A 19,566-nucleotide genomic window follows, 5' to 3' on the forward strand; every position below is an offset into this window, starting at 1 on the left:
TTCAGGTATACCTCTATCTTGAATGTAATAGCCCTTTAACTAAATCAATACAATTGGTAAAGCTTAGTCATATATACCTTTGCCCAAGAATCATGTAAACCTTTCTTGTTTCCAGTGCTGAGCACGTGACAATGCTGGAGCATGGGTTTGATATCTCACCTAATGGGGAAGAACAGAGCTGAGAAACAGCTGCCCACTGTACTTGAATCTCACCCTTCAGCAGTTGCACTGGTAACATGACTAGGTAATGGGGAAAAGCGTTTACAAGGTTCTTAGACAAAAAAAAAAACAATATTTAGTACCTAGGATGACCTTTTTAGTCATATCATAGGGGTTGAATAAATGAACGGTACAATTTAAGGTATTGTTCCACATAAAGATGGATTGCTAAATTTAGGGTACAGGTTCAATTGAATGCTTATAAGCTTTAGATACAAATTTTAAAACAAAATATGTATCAGCAGAATGAGATACTGTAGTGTGGTTAATGCATAACACATTTTCCAATAGTTTTGGTCATTTTTAAAGGACAGCATTTGAAAACTGAAACCTGACTTGTACACGTTATTACCAAGAGAATGATTCTACTGTACTGTAATATATCTACTCAGCAGAAACAAATTTCAGCTATTTCCTGGGTTTGCATTTCAAAAAGGTGCACCAAAACACTGAGAATGTAGCCGAAACAGTAAAAACATGAATACAAAATGCAGAACTCAAAATGATTGGTATTTCTTGAAAACAAATATCTGAATAAATGTCTGAATTATAATGCGTAGCATTAGTTAAGTTTATGCCTCAGAACTGTCTTCATTGTCTACTTCATAAAGAAGTACTGAAGTATAAAGGCAAACAAAACTGACAAGGTGGCAAAGCCAAGAACAAAGAGGATTGCAAACTGTTCATCAGTAGGCATCATGCTCTTGAATTTCGCATTTTCAAGGTGAGTTATGTCCTCTGGTAACATGAGATCACTCCGTCTCATAATGAATGATGCAGATGGACTGTAAGATCCACAGAGTTCTTGGGTGGTATCTGCACATCGACGACATACACAAACCCGAAATCTGTAATCCATGTTGTTTTGAAGGCCTGAGATTTGAAATGATGTGTCTTCTCCTTTAAATACCTAGAAAGCACAAACAATATTAAGATTTTATTATGAGTGATTATGATTGGACAGCACTCAAATATTACATAGTTACATAGTATTTGAGGTTGAATAAAGATACAGGTCCATCAAGTTCAACCTATTGCTTGTATGTATGTGATTCTGCGTGTGTATGTACATTGGGTAAACTGTTTGATATTAGCCATTCAAAGTATCTTGAATAAGTTTGAGGGTGAAAATATATTAGGCTCTAAATATTTTCAATTCTGGCAAAAAGAGACCCCAAATGCTTATGTGCCACTGGGATCAGGCTCATTCTGTTTACTAGGCCCACAACTCCCTGATTACAGCCATGGTGCAGTGCAAGATTTGTGTGGGGCAGATACACTGATTGGCTGCTTCTGCCCAGGCAACTAACTCGCACATATCAGACCCTGTGCTGCAGCAGAAACTAAGTAGTAGCAGACAGTTGGCTTCACCTGACCACAGTGATAGGTGTGTGTTATTGCTAGTAGAAAGTTGGAACTAGTGAGTAAGGAAGTGAAGGTGACCTGGCGTTACCATGGTTTAGAACTCTGTGTATAATGTTTTTTTTTATTTTTCCGTTGTGCTTTACTTTTCCACAGAATCAGGTAAAGATTGAACAAGCACAGACATGTAACATTGAAACAGGCATTGTATGTAGTTACCTTATCCTTTGACTTCAACCACAGTCTTTTTTGTAGGTCTAGAGCCTAATGAGTGAATTTTAGAGGAGATTCCATATACCCATAATGTAAATGGGTACTTTATTTGACAACCCTTACTAAGGTATGAAGTTTTGGCCTTACATGCTCCTGTTGACATCCAAGAGGATCTGTCAGGTACCTAGATGCCGAGTCCCTCTGCAGGGACGCAGACATAGAGGGCGTCCACCGGCACGTCCCGGCCGCGCAGGCGCAAATGGAAGACGGCCCAGCGGGTCACGTCCTGCACGGCGTGACGTCATCGCGGCAATACGGCGCGGTGACGTCATCACGCCGGCGCATGCGCCGTAGCACGTCCTCGGGCTATATAAGACGCCGCAGGACGCCCATTCAGTGCTGGGTGATCTTCAGCCAGCACTGGAGGGTTCTGTGGTGCTCTTGCCTGTTCCCTTGTGCCTTGCCTTGCCTCCTTCTCTTCCCCTTTGTGATTCCTGTCTCCAGTGCCTTCCTAAATATTTGACCCGGCTTGTCCATTGACCCTTCTCTGGTTAACCCCTGGTACTCTGCTGTCTGCACGTTATTGACCCAGCTTGTCCATTGACCCTTCTCTGGTTAACCCCTGGTACTCTGCTGCCCGCACGTTATTTGACCCGGCTGGTCTCTCACTCTCCCTTTTGCTATATCCTTCTAGCACGACGCGGCCATTCTGCTAGGTCATCAAGTAGACCTTGTGGCCTCAAGATCCGCATCCGGCACTCGTGCATCCCCTGCCTGAACCTACTGTTCTCAACCCCAGTGGTCATCAGACGGGTTTGCAAGGGAGGTCCTCCTCGTCACTTCGGGCTCACACCACGATCCTAACAGGATCTAATGGCAGTTTCCGTTTAAAACTATTTAAAGTGTATTTCCACTTTTGCAGTCACATTTAAGAAACCCCCCACAATACGTTTGTTATGTGTTCCCATTCACACAGCATACCTAGAAACCATTTTATTATTTCTTACTTTTCTAGTTGTAAATGGGTATTCTGAACAACTTTAGAGGGACAAACTGGGGACCGACTGGGTTTCCCTCATTAACATGCAGTGCAGAACCAAAGCCTTGAGATCATTAACACTTTTTTAGGACAGACAGTGTTCAAATCTAGATTACAACTCATAATGAGATCTGCCAGCACAGACAGGGTTCATTATGCTAAACATAACTCTACAGCTCCCTTCATTACAAAGAAGGGGTATGCTAGATTTAATTAAATTTTTTAGCAAGAACAAAAGCACTTTAACCACTTGCTGACCGGGGTGTTTACACCCCCTTCCTGTCCATGCCATTTTTCAGTATTCAGTGCTGCGGCACTGATTGACGTTATTCCGTCATGCAACGCTGTACTGAAATTAATTTTATACAATTTTTGTGGACAGATGGAGCTTTCTTTTGGTGGTATTTATATACCACTGGGGGTTTTATTTTTTTTATATAACAAAAAAAGTACAGAATATTTTTAAAAAATGGTTTTCCCTTTATTATTTTAGAAAACAATTATTTTTACCCAATTTTTTGGTAAAATATAAAAGGCGGGGTCACATCGGGTAAATAGACACCAAACATGTCAAGCCTTAAAATTGCACGCGCCCTCGGAAATCGCAAAAGAACACCATAGCCAAAATTTGCCGTAGGCGACGCTTTAAACGATTTTACCGCTCATCAGTTTACTGTTATCAGCGATTGATGGCCCTAACATGATTCCTCTCGTTGTGACATTCGCTGCGATATGTAACACGTGCAGCATAATTGGAGTAATCGCCGTTTTTGCGTGTAGGCGCATGTAACACATTTTTGCGCATCTATGTGGGGGTGGGGGACTTTTAAAACATTTTGTGTTTTTTTTGTTTTGTGTGTGTAAATTTGTATTTATTTTGTGAGCATTATATTTTTTTTTACATTTAACTTTATTGTTATCACATAGGGTGTTCCTATGTGATAACAAATTACAGTTACAGGTCCCCTTTATGGAGACATCAGGGGTCTCTAAGACCCCTAATGTCACCTAGGGACCCCCAGAGAAGCTGATGAAGCACAGATCTGCTTCATCAGCTTCTCTCCGGTTTCTGTACCGGAGAGTGACAGAGGAATGCGGAAGTGAATCCACTTCCTGCATTCAGAGACCTGGAGGAGAGCGGAGGGAGATTGCGGACTGAACTCACTCCGTTCTCAGTGAACAGAACCGCATCGCCCGGGACGGATGGACGCCCGGGATCGCGGGGACAGGGACGGTGACCAGAGGTAAGGAGGGGCGCACCCTCACTTGAATCATACAAGTGATTGGTTGTCTTTACAGACGCTGGACCGCTTGTATGTAAACGGCCATCGATGGCCGTTTAAAATCCTGGCGGATTCCCGCTTGTGCGCGCCAGGGGGCGCACGCGCGGACGGGCGCGAAGGACATCTAAAGATGCCCACCCGCATCCAGGAGACTCCTGTGCACCTGTCTTTCAACGATCGGCGGACGGGAAGTGGTTAAAAAGCAAGGAGCAATTTTTACATGTTTTTAGGTTATGCAATGTGAATAGGAACATGTAACAAATATAATATAGGTGTTATCCCAATTTGGCTGCAAGAGTGGAAATACACTTTAATATAACGTAATAACATACTTATGTATAGGCTGCAATTCAAATTACAGTGATATTAATCTAGGATTCTTTGAATCATAGCAGACCACAAGGAATCATATTACCAAGATACTTTCAGATAACCCATCTTTTCTGGAATTAGATAAAAGTTGCCACATGGCTAGTCCAGGCCTGTTTAGGAATATATAGAACCTGCAGTTTACTAGTAGACCAGTAAAAATAACTTCACATAAAAAGGTTAAACAAGTGTAATTCAATTTAACATACAGCGTTTATGATTTATATGCGCATGTTTTGAAACCGCTCAAGGTAAACAGGTTCATATGTGTTCATCTATTTAGTTCTAACATAATGTGTTGGAGTAAGAGTGGGATCAAACATGCGGCACACTGATCAGTAAGTATTCAGCGTTGGATCTGTACTTAGTAAGAAAAAAATCTGCATTTGTCGACACCTTTTCTTTTGCCAGTGAAAACAGTCATATGTTTTATAACATAAAAAACATAGGGCTCACAGTAAATGTTCACTTTTCCCACATCTTGTAATGTAATAAAATGTAAATGATATATCTGAAATGCTTGCCTCCTCATATTTTCATGTAATTTCCACATTACCATGTCATGCTGAAGATACGCTTCATGTGATAGGAGACACTAAAATTACCTAGCAATTTACTTACTTCACAGCTCAATTTATCATAATTCACGTATTTGGCTTCAATCATGTTATTTTTATTACTCCTAATTTTGCAGCACACATGATGGTTTGTTACCCCTTATGCAAATTTTACAAGTAACTTATTTAAAAATAGTCTATCACGTCATGTTTTCTATACATACAATATATGTGTGTGTAATATATATATATTACACACACAGGATACAGGATTTTTTTTCTTAGTTTTGTGAAAAGGGTAATTCTGCTCAGAAATGAGCAAAGACTATAAAAATCCTCTTAAGAAAATAAAATAGGTACAGATGTACACAATAAACTTATCTTCAGCAAACTTGACAATAACTCACTGACTAATTTGCTTTCCTAAATACATTTTGGGGGCTTTCATTTGGTATTTTTAAACCGGCTAAAATAAGTGTAAAGTATGCCAAAAAAAAAACTTTTTGGATTTTGCTTTAAACTTTGATTTAAAAAAAAAAAAACATTCTGTCTGCTTTAAAACTGCATTTCTTTCTCTGTGCTAAGCAAGTGCAGAAAGAGAAATACACTGACAGCTGGAGTGATATAGGTTCATTACAAACCTCATGTGTGCAACATGTAATAACTCATATGCTGATCACATGATCAGAAACCACACTGATTGGTTCTCTATCATTTATAGATACCAGAAGCTTTTCCTAGCTGGAAAAGAAAACAGCAATTTTTTTTTCAACCTGACTAACTATGTAACTATATAGGAGTGGCATTTACCTTTCACAATTAAATATTTTTATTGGACAGCACATGCTATCATTTCAGGCAACTTTCCGAGAGAAAGTATTACAACTGTTGCCCAAATTTCACAAAGGTAAAATTATCCTTATGGGAAACTATCCTTGTATTGGAGCCAGTGGATACTATATCAGTGCAGAAAATTGCAGCACTTAAAGCTTTTCATTTAACAATACCTAGATATTTTTTCACCTATAAATACTACATTTACTACTCATATTTTTAAAACTCAGATCATATTTAACACAGTCAAATAGCCTTGTGTCCTTTTAGTTGAAATTATTATTATGATCATGTACCAGCATTTCTAACTCCTAGATTTATATATGTGGCAGAAGTTGCTCAGACAAGTCCTAGAAATTAAATGCTATTTTGTTTGATGATAAGGTAGTCAAAAATCAAACCCAACTAGCTGGTAAAAAGATGGCAATAATAGAAGCCTCAGTTGAAGACATTGCTAATATACTTCCTCAATTTATTTTGCATTTCCAGTGAAAATGGGCAGTTTATTGAACAACAAAAAAAAAAAAAAAAAACATCGGTAAGGCAGATACTGCCCAGAATTCTTTCAACAAAATTAGGTTTTGATCTATTTTTCAAGTTTGTCATTTAAGGAAATCTCAAGCCTTGGATATGACAATTTCTATCTTTTTGTTGGCAAAGACACAGTAATACGAGATCATTTTTTTCCACTTTTGTCATTTAGTCTCTTTCTGTCCCTTCTTTTTTTCTTTAGCTCATGACAGCATTAATGTTGTTGACCCCCAACTAGCTTAAAATGTAACCTACAGAATGCACACATAAATAAATGGGACTTAGAATTGTGACCTAGTTATGGACATTTATACATGTACATATTCTAAACAAGCAGTAAATAGGCTATATATATATATGTATATAGAAGCAGCTACAGCATTCTCTTCCTCCAATATTTCACTTGAAGCATATTGTTCACAACATAGTATCAGGGCCACTATGATCTTAACAATTCAAGTGTTATATCCTCCTGACTGTCTGTCCCAGATTTCTTTCTCTTGTCAATACAATGGAAGAGTAACAAACCATTTGTACTAGCAATAGAAATAAGGCTGACAGACACAAATAAGCTCATAGAAAAATAGTTTTCGCATCCATTTCTAATGACACATAATTTAATACCATGAATGTGATTTTATTATGAAGAAAAACTGTCATGCCCACTGGTTTGAATTAAAGAACACTATAATAATGTTATGTATCAGCAGAAAAAGCTCAACATATTTTATCATGTAATAAAATCTTATACTAGAATTCTTCGGGGAATCACATTTATGTGTTATTGGGTTACTAACAAGTGTACAGTCTGACGTATGATTTTAAAACAGCATGGTATGACTTATTGGTCCTTTTTGCAATGAAGCCCAATGTAATTACCATCCTTCTAAGAGTCCTGGAAATTATTTGTGTGGCTAATTAAAAATAATTGGTAGTTTAGATTTATGTTGGAGTCAAACCAGTTGTTCAAATTAATGGGAATGGGTAAGAACTGAACAGCTGTAAGACCCATTCCAGTCCTGTTGGTCACACATTTTACAATTGCATTGTACAAACCAGGTAACATTTATCTTAGATTTACCAACAACTATGTAGTCTGTGGGCCTACATAACCAATCCATGTACAGTAAACTCCCCATTATCCAGCATTCAAACAACCGGCTAAATAAATCGGGGCATAATATGTCCTCGTTTTTCTTTTTGCCAGTGGCTTGATACACACTAAAAAGTTGTCAGTTGCTTGGTGCACACTAAAAATTCCTTTAGCAACCAAGCTGAGGAAGAGGAGTGGACCTGAGAGAGAACTTTCTCTCTCAGAAAGGGGGGCAGGGTGGTTGCTTAAGAGTTACTATTAACTCTCAAGCAACCAGAAACTACAGTTATCCGGCACCTACTGATCCCTGTGGGTTCCGGATAATTGGGAGTGTACTATATTTATATTCATTCAGGTAGGGATCAGCACTCCTTTCCTTCCACTGTGGTCTCCTTGAAATTGGACAGTATAAGTGTGAGTCAGCTTTCTACCAGTGCGCTTATATCCATTAGTGTCATATTTTATTTTCCTCTTACCTGTTTATATTCTGACTCCCGGCCGACCTGCACTTGTAAGATATATGCAATAGGGTCTCCTCTCATAGGTGAAACAGTCTCCCATGTAATTTCACATGCGTTTCCTTCTAACTGTGTCACCTTGGGAGCTGAAAAATACAGATTTTCTTGGTTAACAATGCATAGCATCAATACACTCTTTAGCAGAGAGCACATATTATAACCCTGCGTGAACATGAAATATTATTCCGTACATGAAAGTTGTATCTTGTAGTCATCATAAAGTTACATGCTTCTCTCACCTGCACAAATCATGAACCTTGGAAACCTTTTTCAAGAAGCAGTTTTAAAAGCTGCATTTGTCTTACTGCTTTTGGAAAGAAAAAAAAATCTTAAACTGTCCATCTACTAGCATGGAGAAGAGAGAGGGGAGGAAGAAGGAAAGGGAGCAGGGAAGTGTCTTGCTGTGCATGTGTGTTTGTGGAGACAGCTTAATAGCACACACAAGGGTGGCTCCATAGGAACCTGCAAGGGGACCCACCCTAAGAGCGGATATCAAGGCCAGTGCTCAGGTGACCAACTGATTCTGCAAATCATTTAAACTTCAAGGAGCAGCATCCATTGCATGTGATTTAGTCAGAATTTCAAATATCTTTAAAACATTTTAACTTTAATATCACATTAAAGCAGAACTCCAATATAAGCAGAACTTGTCTAAATACAAGAGCCATGTGTTGTCTTACTTAAATTTTGGTGTGCTTTGTGTATTTTCTCTAGATCTGGCTGGTGCCTGGTCTTGTATCCACTCCCTGTAGTATTCTGCAGGCAGCCTGTAATGGGTGGACTTTCTGGGTCCCTGCACGGCAATGATGGAACCTCTACTTTTACAAGGTGATATCTGAACTTGCACAGCCATTTGGATTTAAATCGTTTAATGAACGTTTTGTGCCTGCAGTTCTCTAAATGTATTTATCACTGACCCCCAACCCTTAAAGTATTGTTGAAAAGTATTACATCTGAACTCCAGCTACACCTTGGCTTGCACGGTTGTACAGGCTCCTCTCTTGTACTGAAATTGCTTAGTCTCAACATCTCACAGTGTGCATCAGAAGCTGCAGCAAGTAAGATTAAGCCCGCTTCATTTCCTGGAGGATATATAGCAATATCTAGCTCTTTCCTCCTCAGCCTTACTGGCCTTGGCTGCCCCTTTCATTGATTGGATTTCTATTCTTTGGATTATGGAGGCTCAGCGTCACATGTGGGTTTTATCTGGGGTAGTCTGCATGAATATAACAGCCTGCCTAGTAACACACACTCCTCTAGACTGACATCCACCAATCAAGGCATTTTGCTATTTGCAGATACTGAGGCAGGGTGATGTGATGTTTTCTTGTACCCTGCTGGCCCTTCCCACCAGCTATGATCTGCCTGCATTGCGTAGAGAAGTACAGTCATTGCTAGGTCTTAGGGATGCACCGATACCAAGTACCATACTTGGTACAAGTACAGATACTTTTCGAGCTCCAAGACTAGAGAAAAATTCAAAAATTAGGAGGCAGCTGTCATTTGTAAGGCGCACACAGAGCTCCTGGGATTTGTACATCTCTGTTTTAATGTACGATTTTGTTTTTATAAATGTAAATAGGGATGCACAGATTCCATTTTTTGCAATTACAAGTACTGAAACTTACCCAAGTACTTACTACGAGTACTGATACATTTTTGTTTAGTGTCATGTGACAGTTTTTCTAAAACAATTCAGACTAATGATTTCAGGACAGTGGTGGAGCGCCAGAGCCAGGTCCCAGCTGCAACCGCGGTAGTGAAAATGCCAAGTATCGGCACTGGTATCGGAAAAGTATCGGTGCATCCCTACTAGGTCTACAAAAAGATATGATATAAAATAAGGGACAATATAAGCAGGTTAAACCTTAGCTTTAATGTTATGATTGTAAGCATGTTATTCCACTTCATTGTGCTTTATTAACGAGCTGTCATGAGTACAAATCTTGGCAGACCAATGAAACGGGATGCCTCGCTTTTTGGAATTACATCAACATCGCTTACACAGCATCATTAACAAAAGTAAACAGCATTTATTTTTATTTTTTTACAATCTACAGATATATGTCTTATCTTAGGCTCTGCACTCAGAATTTATGCAACCCCATGTAATTACTTAATAGCAGCAATTTCTTCAAGTGCTGGCACACATTTATTATTTCATACATGTGGGTGGACACTGGGGGGGTGACAGGTTTTGCCTGTCACAATGGCTGGCGCAGAATAACAAAGAGATATGCAAAAAAAAGGTCTTTGTTACTCAAAGTGCATCTGCCCAAATGAACAATAATGCTGTTAACATTGCAGTATGAACATCTAATATGTCTATCTAATAAATGAAGCGGATGAATTGGATGGGAATGGGATGTGATATGCAAGATGCATAACAAGTTTCTGTCATTTAAGTGTGTGCTTGTAGAAGTAGTAACCTTGTATACCCTCATCATGGACATTCTTAAAGCAGAACTCCGGGCAAAACTTTTATTAACCCTTCCAGTGGGGCTACCGCAAGGGTTGCCTGCTCGTTATGGTCTAGGGAGAAAAACAACAAAGTTATACTCACCCGATCCTCCAAGCAAGCTTCCTAGGCTGCAGCGATGGAATGCCCCTTGGCGTCCTCATGCAATATACACGGTGGGACCTTAGACAGCTGCAGCAGAGGGAGAGCAAGACTGGAAGGACCAGTCTAAGAGCAAGTCGGCTTGGAGGATCAGATGAGTATAGTTTCTTTCTCCCCCCCCCCCCCCCCCCGAGACCAAAACCAGCAATTAACTCTTGGAGTGTGGGGGTAGCCCCACTGCAAGGGAGGGTTAATAAAAGTTTTGGCCGGAGTCCTTTTTTAAGGCTGAACTCCAGGCAAACAACTAAATACAGAGCTAAAATACATAGGCATGAGCTGTTTTACCTGGTACAGGCTATGTAATTGTGACTCATGTATTTCTGTGAGATTGCAATAGTAAAAAAAAAACAATACAGCTTGGTTACTAAACTGCCATTAGTCTATAACTGAACATGGAAGGAACAGCAGCACACCGATAAAGTCAGTGACCCGGCCGAAATTCTCAGTGTATGGGCACCTTTATACTAACTTGTCCATGCTCCTGCCACATCTTTGCTGTGCTGCACAGCAACAAAGTCTTTCTGGTAAGTACTTGCATCTTCTGCATGGAAAATCTCTATTAATCCCTACAGAGTAGTCGTTTTTTATGTGTCCCAATGATGGACGGCCTCTCTACTAAAATGAATGGAGATTTTTAAAATTCATTCACAGATGAAGCAACTACAAAGCCAGAAGACTTTGTGGCTAGGTGGCTCCCATGGCCATGCATGTTGAAGATCTGGCAGGAACAAGGACAAGCAAATGTGAGACATTATATGGTGCTGTAAGTGTAAACTGTAAGTACTATACTATAGGAAAGCCCAAAAAATAACACCGCTATTGCTCGGTCTAGCAATTTACAGCCTGGTTCATAACCTTTCCTGCATGGCTGCATGAGTAAAGCACTCCAGCTTGGTCACACATCTTATAATGCTGGTAGGTGGAATCAAGAATTCTTGTTCCCCCAAGTTGCTATTTTTAGAAGATATTACCTACACTTCAAAATTATACATAATTATAGAGTTTTATATAACTGCACAATTCCTTCTTCTTGAGGGAGTCTGGATGTCTGATTTAAACGTTTCAATAAGTTATTCCACACATTCCATATTTCATTTATTGGTGGGCTTAATCACTCTTAGACTCCTTTTCATACCCCATATAATTAGCTCCATCTAACTACAAGGTGAAAACTTGGGCACCTCTGAACTTGGGCACCTCTGATCAAATTGCATGTTTTGACAATGTATTTAATATTAGAAGCATGTGGGTCAGTGGCAGAACTACGGGGCAGAAGTGGGGGGCCCAGTCAGCAGTAGAAAGGGAGGCTCTTCAGGGGTCTCCAAGTATCGGCCCATGTGCCAATTTAGGCCCGTGAACCGGTACCATCCAGCCCGCAGCTACAACGTCTGCATCTCTGTCAGATGCAGACCGCATAGCTGCTCCTTTCAGATGGAGCTCTGACAGCTCTGATCTCCGGCTGAAAGCATTGATTAGTTGGATCTGCACCAGACCTTACTAATCATCAACTAGAACACGAGGGGAGGGAGGGTGTATTAGGTCAGGTTCACGCCTGGGAGATCTATGACTGTGCGGCCATCGTGCACAAAATGTTCATCCCTGGCTAGCCGATTAAAATGGCCTAAGCTGCCAAACCCAGTTTCAATTCAACTGTACGTTTACCTGTCTATGCTCCTCTGAGATTTTTTTTGTAAAGCCTTCAGGGGAGAAGCATTGCCTCTTCCCCAAAAGTTTCCCATCTGGGCTATGCTTCTTCTATGCATGTGCGCAACAATTTTCATTAATTTATACAGATTGGCTGTCCACTGTTGATTAATACCAGTATGCATCCTTTTCAAAGGAATACATGGTCTAACAAATAATGACTTTAGCAGGCCTACTGCCCAAGGCCCTAAACACCAATCTAATCTTGATCGAACAGATGATGGTCAAAAGATTTATAATAGCCAGAAAAACTGAGAATACAAGATGCTCCAGTTGCAGTAATTTGCCTATTGCTAACCTTTAATGGTAGGTGGAACAGACTTGGTTGTGCAGAATGTGTAGATGTCAGAAAATGGCCCTTCTCCAGCATCATTAACAGCCTGAATCCTGAAGTTGTAGCACGTGAACTCGGTCAGTCTCTGCACCTTATATGTGTGGCTTGGACCTCTGTAGATGGGAAGAAACCTGCAAATATAAAAACACAAATTCATTGATACTAAATGGTATTATACTACAAGCTATGGAAATGGATGCAATCTGCAAAATTAATGCAATTCTCAAGCTGAAGAATTATGTACAAATATGCACAAATATAGCATTTGTATGTGGCATGTGCAACTATTCAGCCCTGAACATTGCATTGTATTTCTCATATATCTTTTATAATGTAACCAAAATATCTCATTAGTAATATGAGCATTGTTTGAAGGAATTGTATTCTTATATTGCCAGTGTGGGTAAGGTATAGCTAAATCAGTCAGTATAAAGATGGGAGAAGGAAATAGAAGTGTGTAATATAGGTCACGTCTTTCTGCCTTGAGGAAGGGACCCTGCGCGGTCCCGAAACGTCGGCTTTTTGATTACTGTGACGTCTTTGTCCAATAAAAGAACATATTCAACTATACTGCTAAGTGCTGGTGATCTACTCCTTTGTTCTGTAATGTAGGACCAACTTTAAAAAAATTACAGATAAGAGCACAAAAAATCAAGTATTTTAAATGCTTAGTTACAGCTTTTTGCTTTCCATAAATTATGTCTTATTCACTTGCAATGTGTCTTTGAACTTGCTGGTTCAACCACTCAAGAAAGAGTGAGTTTCCAAAAGCAGCCCTAGTCCCCTCCCTCCTTGCATGCCATAGGTCTCTTTCCCAAAGCAGCCCTAGTCCCCTCCCTCCTTGCATGCCATAGGTCTCTTTCCCAAAGCAGCCCTAGTCCCCTCCCTCCTTGCATGCCATAGGTCTCTTCTCGGACTGTCTAATTCCTCTCTTTGCTGGCCCGAGCTGCTCTGCCCCTGTCTCACAAACCTACATAACCTTTAATGTAGCTTCTGGAGAAGGAGTGAAGGGGAATACTATAAATTGTCACCTGAGTGACAGCTCTGAGTCTGCTGGGGCTGCTGACATCATATCCAAGACCGACATGCCCAGCAACAGTCTCAGGGCTTTGGGATGTCTATATAAAAGGAGGATTTTACAGGTAAATAATGTATAAAATGCATTTAGTGTACTTATAATCGTATGGGAGTATTGCTGTTAAAATAAATGGTCTGGCGGGGGGCGGAGCTTATCTATGGCGGCAGCCGGACGTGTTCGTCCTTAGCTCCGCAATACAGGACCGGGATAATAAATGGTCTGGCAACAGGGTCTCTTTAGAGGGAACATGTGCTGAGAGAAATGTGCAAGCTGGAATTTCTGATATCCTGAAAAAGTTACTTGCCTATTTGTCTCCAGCCTCAATATTTTCTGAGTTACTGACCCAATACAAATATATATCCAATTATATCCAAGTTTAGTGCCTGAGAAAGCATTGAACCCATAGGCTCTGCTTTACAACCAGAGAACTAGCATTTTTACAAGATGATCAGTGATGACTCTCCATGTACTCCACTTAGTACATGTTACCTTTAAAGCTTTGTTTAATAAGATAGTATGAAAAGCAATGATGGCATCTGACCTTTTTCATTGCTTTGTGTGATAGCATACACTGGATACAGTCAAAGGAATTCCACTATAGTTCAGAAACAAATAATTAGCCCCATGGAAATGCACAGCCATTACTCCAAGAACATCACGCATTCTATCTACCAATTACTGTTTCTTAGGCTGGGTACACAGTTATTTTCTTTCCGTTCAGGCTCGCAGTCTAACAATATCAGATTCCTCCCTCCACACTAACAGCACAGGTGAACAAAATCTCCTGCTGTGTACATTGTAAGAAGGTCAGCCAATGATTTTGCAGCATTCCCCTTGGCAAAAGTGGATCTAATGACTGACTTGTCACGCGGAAAAGGATTACCAACTGAACTAATTTCGGCTGATTCCTACGAACTCTCGACACACTGGGGATTATTACACGAAATAAGTCTATATAAACTTGTTTACATGATTGAACAATGTCTTAATATTAGGGTTGCACAGATACCAAGTACAGTACTCGGTACAAGTACGAGTACATGTAACGATACTTTTGATCTCCAAGACTACACTAGAGACAAATTCAAAAATTAGGAGGCAACTGTCATTTGTAAGGAGCACACGGAGCTCCTGTGATTAGTACATCTCTGTTTTAATGTTCGATTTTGTTTTTATAAATGTAAATAAAGGGATGCACAGATACCAGTTTTGCGAGTATGAGTACTGGTACTTGCCGAGTACTTACAAGTAAGAGTACCGATACATTTTTGTTTATTGTCATGTGACAGTTTTTCTAAAACAATACAGACTAATGATTCCAGTGGTGGAGTGCCAGAGCCAGGTCCCAGCTGCAACCTCTGCAACCCTGGTAGTTCTCATGAAAATGCCAAGTATCTGCACTGGTACTCAAAAAGTATCTGTGCAACCCTACTTAATATGTTACTGTAAAGCACTGATTTAGTACAGTGCAGAATTAGCAAAAAAACAAACTACATTGCATACAAAGGACAAGTGTGTTTTCCTTTTTTTTAATGGGAACATTAAATCCTTTAGAAACTGTTTAGTACAGTAGCAAGGATTGGACAAGCTAGTGGAATTAAAACTATGCAATTAAAGATAACAATGGCTTTTGTTTAGGAAATCATGGCTGTTTTAGAACTGTTTCAAGTCTGGCATTTCATCCTTTGCTAGATTAACAATACATACACAAGAGAGATGAGCCTTTGTAAACTCTCAGCCATTTTAACACAAGGCGATTTGTCAAAACAGAGCAAACTTTAACACGGGCACACGGCTATTTAAATGGATATTCACACAAAGTTTGTAACCAGCTACCGTAAAACTACTAAAAAACCCAACAAATAAAGTTTTTGGTTTCCCATAGAAAACAGATTTCAGCAGTTTCTTACAGCAACCTTGGAAAAAAATGAATTGTGTCAACAGACATTACAGCGCAGTCTGAAGTCAGTCTTGTGATCCAAAAAACCCTGCAAGACAACAAAGTATAGCCTCCACTGCAGTCACAGTCCTACAGCAGGATCTGGACAAACCTTGACTGGACTTTGACTGCTGGCAGGACAATAAAGGATAATAAGTGGCACACTGATTGAGTCTCCCCTATTCTCACTATGCTCTTTTGCCTAATACTGATGAAGTGACAGACAGAAGCTCATCTTCTTAAGAATATTATCAGAGTTTGGATATTTGAGACCATCTACGCTTTTCAACATTCACACTAATCCAAGGACGCCTCTGCCTCTACCAGCGGGAAACTTTTTCCGTCCACCATATACACTGTATCTTCACCATCCTGATGTCCATCATAAGACCTAGGAGTGGGAACACTTGGCATCAAGAGTGACCTATCAACTTATTGCGAACTTGCTACAAGCCACCCAGGAAGTCTTTTGGCTCCCTTCTTCTCTCCTTGTCTCCCACCTTTTTTGGTGTATATCTTTGCTGTTCACCTGACTCTAGGACGTACCACAACATGCACATGTTGCAGCACTGGATTGTTTCCTAGTGCTGGTCCTCCCTCTGCCTGCCCTTTGCACAAGGGTATTGCAAATGTATTAGAGGAGGAGCTTTTTAGACAGTTCCAGGTATTTTACTAGTTGCATTTAAAAATACATTTGGTTATTTAATCAGTTAAAGGAGAACTATGGATTTAAGGCTTTCCCACATAGTTCTCCTTAGGGTAACGGGAGGACACAAACTAGCATCCTCCCGTCACCCTAAGCTCAGCTACTGCTCGCGGTATACTGAGACGCCGCAGCTGAAGCGGATCCCCACAATTATGTCTGGATCCGCCCAGCTGCATGAGTGACAGCTGGCTCTGCCTATCTAGCTGACTGGCGGAACGGACGGGGAGGGGGGAATCCAGTCCCTCCCCTGTCACCGCAGAGAGCTGTGACAGGATCGAGAGGTAAGCGAACGCCGGTATATGTTCGCTCACCTCCCGATCTACTGAGCCGACCTGTGACAGTCTCATTGTCACAGGTCGGCTAGAACTATGAGGTCAGTGAAAAATGTTTAGGAAATCATGGCTGTTTTAGAACTGTTTCAAGTCTGGCATTTCATCCTTTGCTAGATTAACAATACATACACAAGAGAGATGAGCCTTTGTAAACTCTCAGCCATTTTAACACAAGGCGATTTGTCAAAACAGAGCAAACTTTAACACGGGCACACGGCTATTTAAATGGATATTCACACAAAGTTTGTAACCAGCTACCGTAAAACTACTAAAAAACCCAACAAATAAAGTTTTTGGTTTCCCATAGAAAACAGATTTCAGCAGTTTCTTACAGCAACCTTGGAAAAAAATGAATTGTGTCAACAGACATTACAGCGCAGTCTGAAGTCAGTCTTGTGATCCAAAAAACCCTGCAAGACAACAAAGTATAGCCTCCACTGCAGTCACAGTCCTACAGCAGGATCTGGACAAACCTTGACTGGACTTTGACTGCTGGCAGGACAATAAAGGATAATAAGTGGCACACTGATTGAGTCTCCCCTATTCTCACTATGCTCTTTTGCCTAATACTGATGAAGTGACAGACAGAAGCTCATCTTCTTAAGAATATTATCAGAGTTTGGATATTTGAGACCATCTACGCTTTTCAACATTCACACTAATCCAAGGACGCCTCTGCCTCTACCAGCGGGAAACTTTTTCCGTCCACCATATACACTGTATCTTCACCATCCTGATGTCCATCATAAGACCTAGGAGTGGGAACACTTGGCATCAAGAGTGACCTATCAACTTATTGCGAACTTGCTACAAGCCACCCAGGAAGTCTTTTGGCTCCCTTCTTCTCTCCTTGTCTCCCACCTTTTTTGGTGTATATCTTTGCTGTTCACCTGACTCTAGGACGTACCACAACATGCACATGTTGCAGCACTGGATTGTTTCCTAGTGCTGGTCCTCCCTCTGCCTGCCCTTTGCACAAGGGTATTGCAAATGTATTAGAGGAGGAGCTTTTTAGACAGTTCCAGGTATTTTACTAGTTGCATTTAAAAATACATTTGGTTATTTAATCAGTTAAAGGAGAACTATGGATTTAAGGCTTTCCCACATAGTTCTCCTTAGGGTAACGGGAGGACACAAACTAGCATCCTCCCGTCACCCTAAGCTCAGCTACTGCTCGCGGTATACTGAGACGCCGCAGCTGAAGCGGATCCCCACAATTATGTCTGGATCCGCCCAGCTGCATGAGTGACAGCTGGCTCTGCCTATCTAGAGGAATCCAGCCCCTCCCCTGTCACGGCAGAAAGCTGTGACAGGATCGAGAGGTGAGCGAATGCCGGTATGTGATCGTTTACCTCCCGATCTTCTGGGCCGACCTGTGACAGTCTCATTGTCACAGGTCGGCTAGAACTATGAGGTGAGCGAAAAGCACTCACCTCATAGTTCTCCTTTAAAGCTTTTTAATAAATACAAAACTGCAATAATTGGCATTTTATATTTACATGGAGAGACATACTGTACATCTTAGATGAAAGATTAATTAATAGTATTTTTCCTAGGAGCATCAAATATTTTATTGATTGCTTTGCATGTATTCTTTGCTGTTCATTATCCAACTGTACAGCTCTGAGAACAGTAAATGTTACTTTTTCTGGCATGGGAAGGGGATGGTATAAACATTCATTTAATGGAGGTTGTTATTCTTTGACATTGTAGAACTGATCCAGAAAAAGTAAGCTCTGTCTGATGCAAACAGCAGCCAGTAGACCAAGCCAAGTCATTCAAAACCCCTGAAAGGCTGCCAGCAATTTATAAACTGTTCTTATACATGTGTTATTAGTGAAATACACAAGTCACATGACTGTGCAGTTACAAAGCATAGTTACTGGATATGATTAGGTCAGGGTTCTATTTAGATACCACTCTGGCCTAGGGACATGTGAATGATGACACCATTATGTACAAGATTGTATCATGCAATTAGTAAAAACTAATGCTAGAATGTGCTAATGGAAAAAGCTTGCTGTCTGCTTTATATTAACAGCAACAAGAGAAATAATGTCTACAGGGAAACTTGAGGCTTGCTGCTGCCCCAGGAATTGGCCCATAAGTACCATTATGGTAAATGCATCCATGTAATGGACAATGACAGTGTGTGGCATCTTATGGTAATAGATCCTTAAGGCCTTAAAATTGCATACATGTTGTGCATTCAGCATGTAATTAACACTCAACTCCAGGCAGATAGAATAGTCACCAATGAATACAGGAAATCCACATAATTAAACTGATTTTTAAATTCAACTAGTACAAGTACCTAGAAATGACACTAGGAGCCTATAAAGTGTGCTTCATGCACAGGGCATGAAAAGAATTATGCTGACATAGGCTGGGGGCATGTGGGAGACCTGGTTTTATTGATAACTGCAGCAGAAATCTTAGTAATAAATCAACAGAAATACAAATCCTTAGATGGGTCAAACAGCTCCCTTATATGGTATGTATTTTTCTATGTATTCAGGTGTGTCAGGTGTTCAGCTTTAAAAGGCTATTTCAATGACTACTTCATCCATTAATCCAGGGATCATGACAGCAACCCAACTTCCCATGATATAGAATAGAGCTTTCCTTGAACATTAAAGGGGTTGATTTACTAAAGGCAAACAGGCTGTTCCCTTTGCAGTGGAATTTCCACTTTCCAAGGGTATTTTCCCATACCTTAGTGAATGAAGTGAAGCTACCCTCCGTATGAAAAGGCTAGTTTTGCCTTTGCCTGGCTCCAATGAATTCAATATTTTCTTGTGACGCTAACACTTAACAAGTATGCAAAAGTGACGT

General features: G+C 40.4%; 1 protein-coding gene across 1 annotated transcript in view; it reads right to left on the reverse strand.

The window, feature by feature from the left end:
• Positions 1 to 549: 549 nt before the first annotated feature.
• The window catches only part of FNDC3B (fibronectin type III domain containing 3B), a 297,291-nt gene continuing 278,274 nt past the window's right edge, over positions 550 to 19,566 (reverse strand). Inside the window, exons 24-26 of the mRNA XM_018553783.1 lie at positions 12,641 to 12,807; positions 7,977 to 8,104; positions 550 to 1,129 (exon numbers count right to left, since the gene is read on the reverse strand). Coding sequence (XP_018409285.1) covers positions 818 to 1,129; positions 7,977 to 8,104; positions 12,641 to 12,807 — 607 coding nt within the window. The 3' untranslated portion in view covers positions 550 to 817. The remainder of the gene's footprint in view (positions 1,130 to 7,976; positions 8,105 to 12,640; positions 12,808 to 19,566) is intronic.

Source organism: Nanorana parkeri, unplaced genomic scaffold (genome assembly GCF_000935625.1).
Source record: "Nanorana parkeri isolate BGI_ZX_2015 unplaced genomic scaffold, ASM93562v1 scaffold129, whole genome shotgun sequence".
Classification (NCBI taxonomy): domain Eukaryota; kingdom Metazoa; phylum Chordata; class Amphibia; order Anura; family Dicroglossidae; genus Nanorana; species Nanorana parkeri.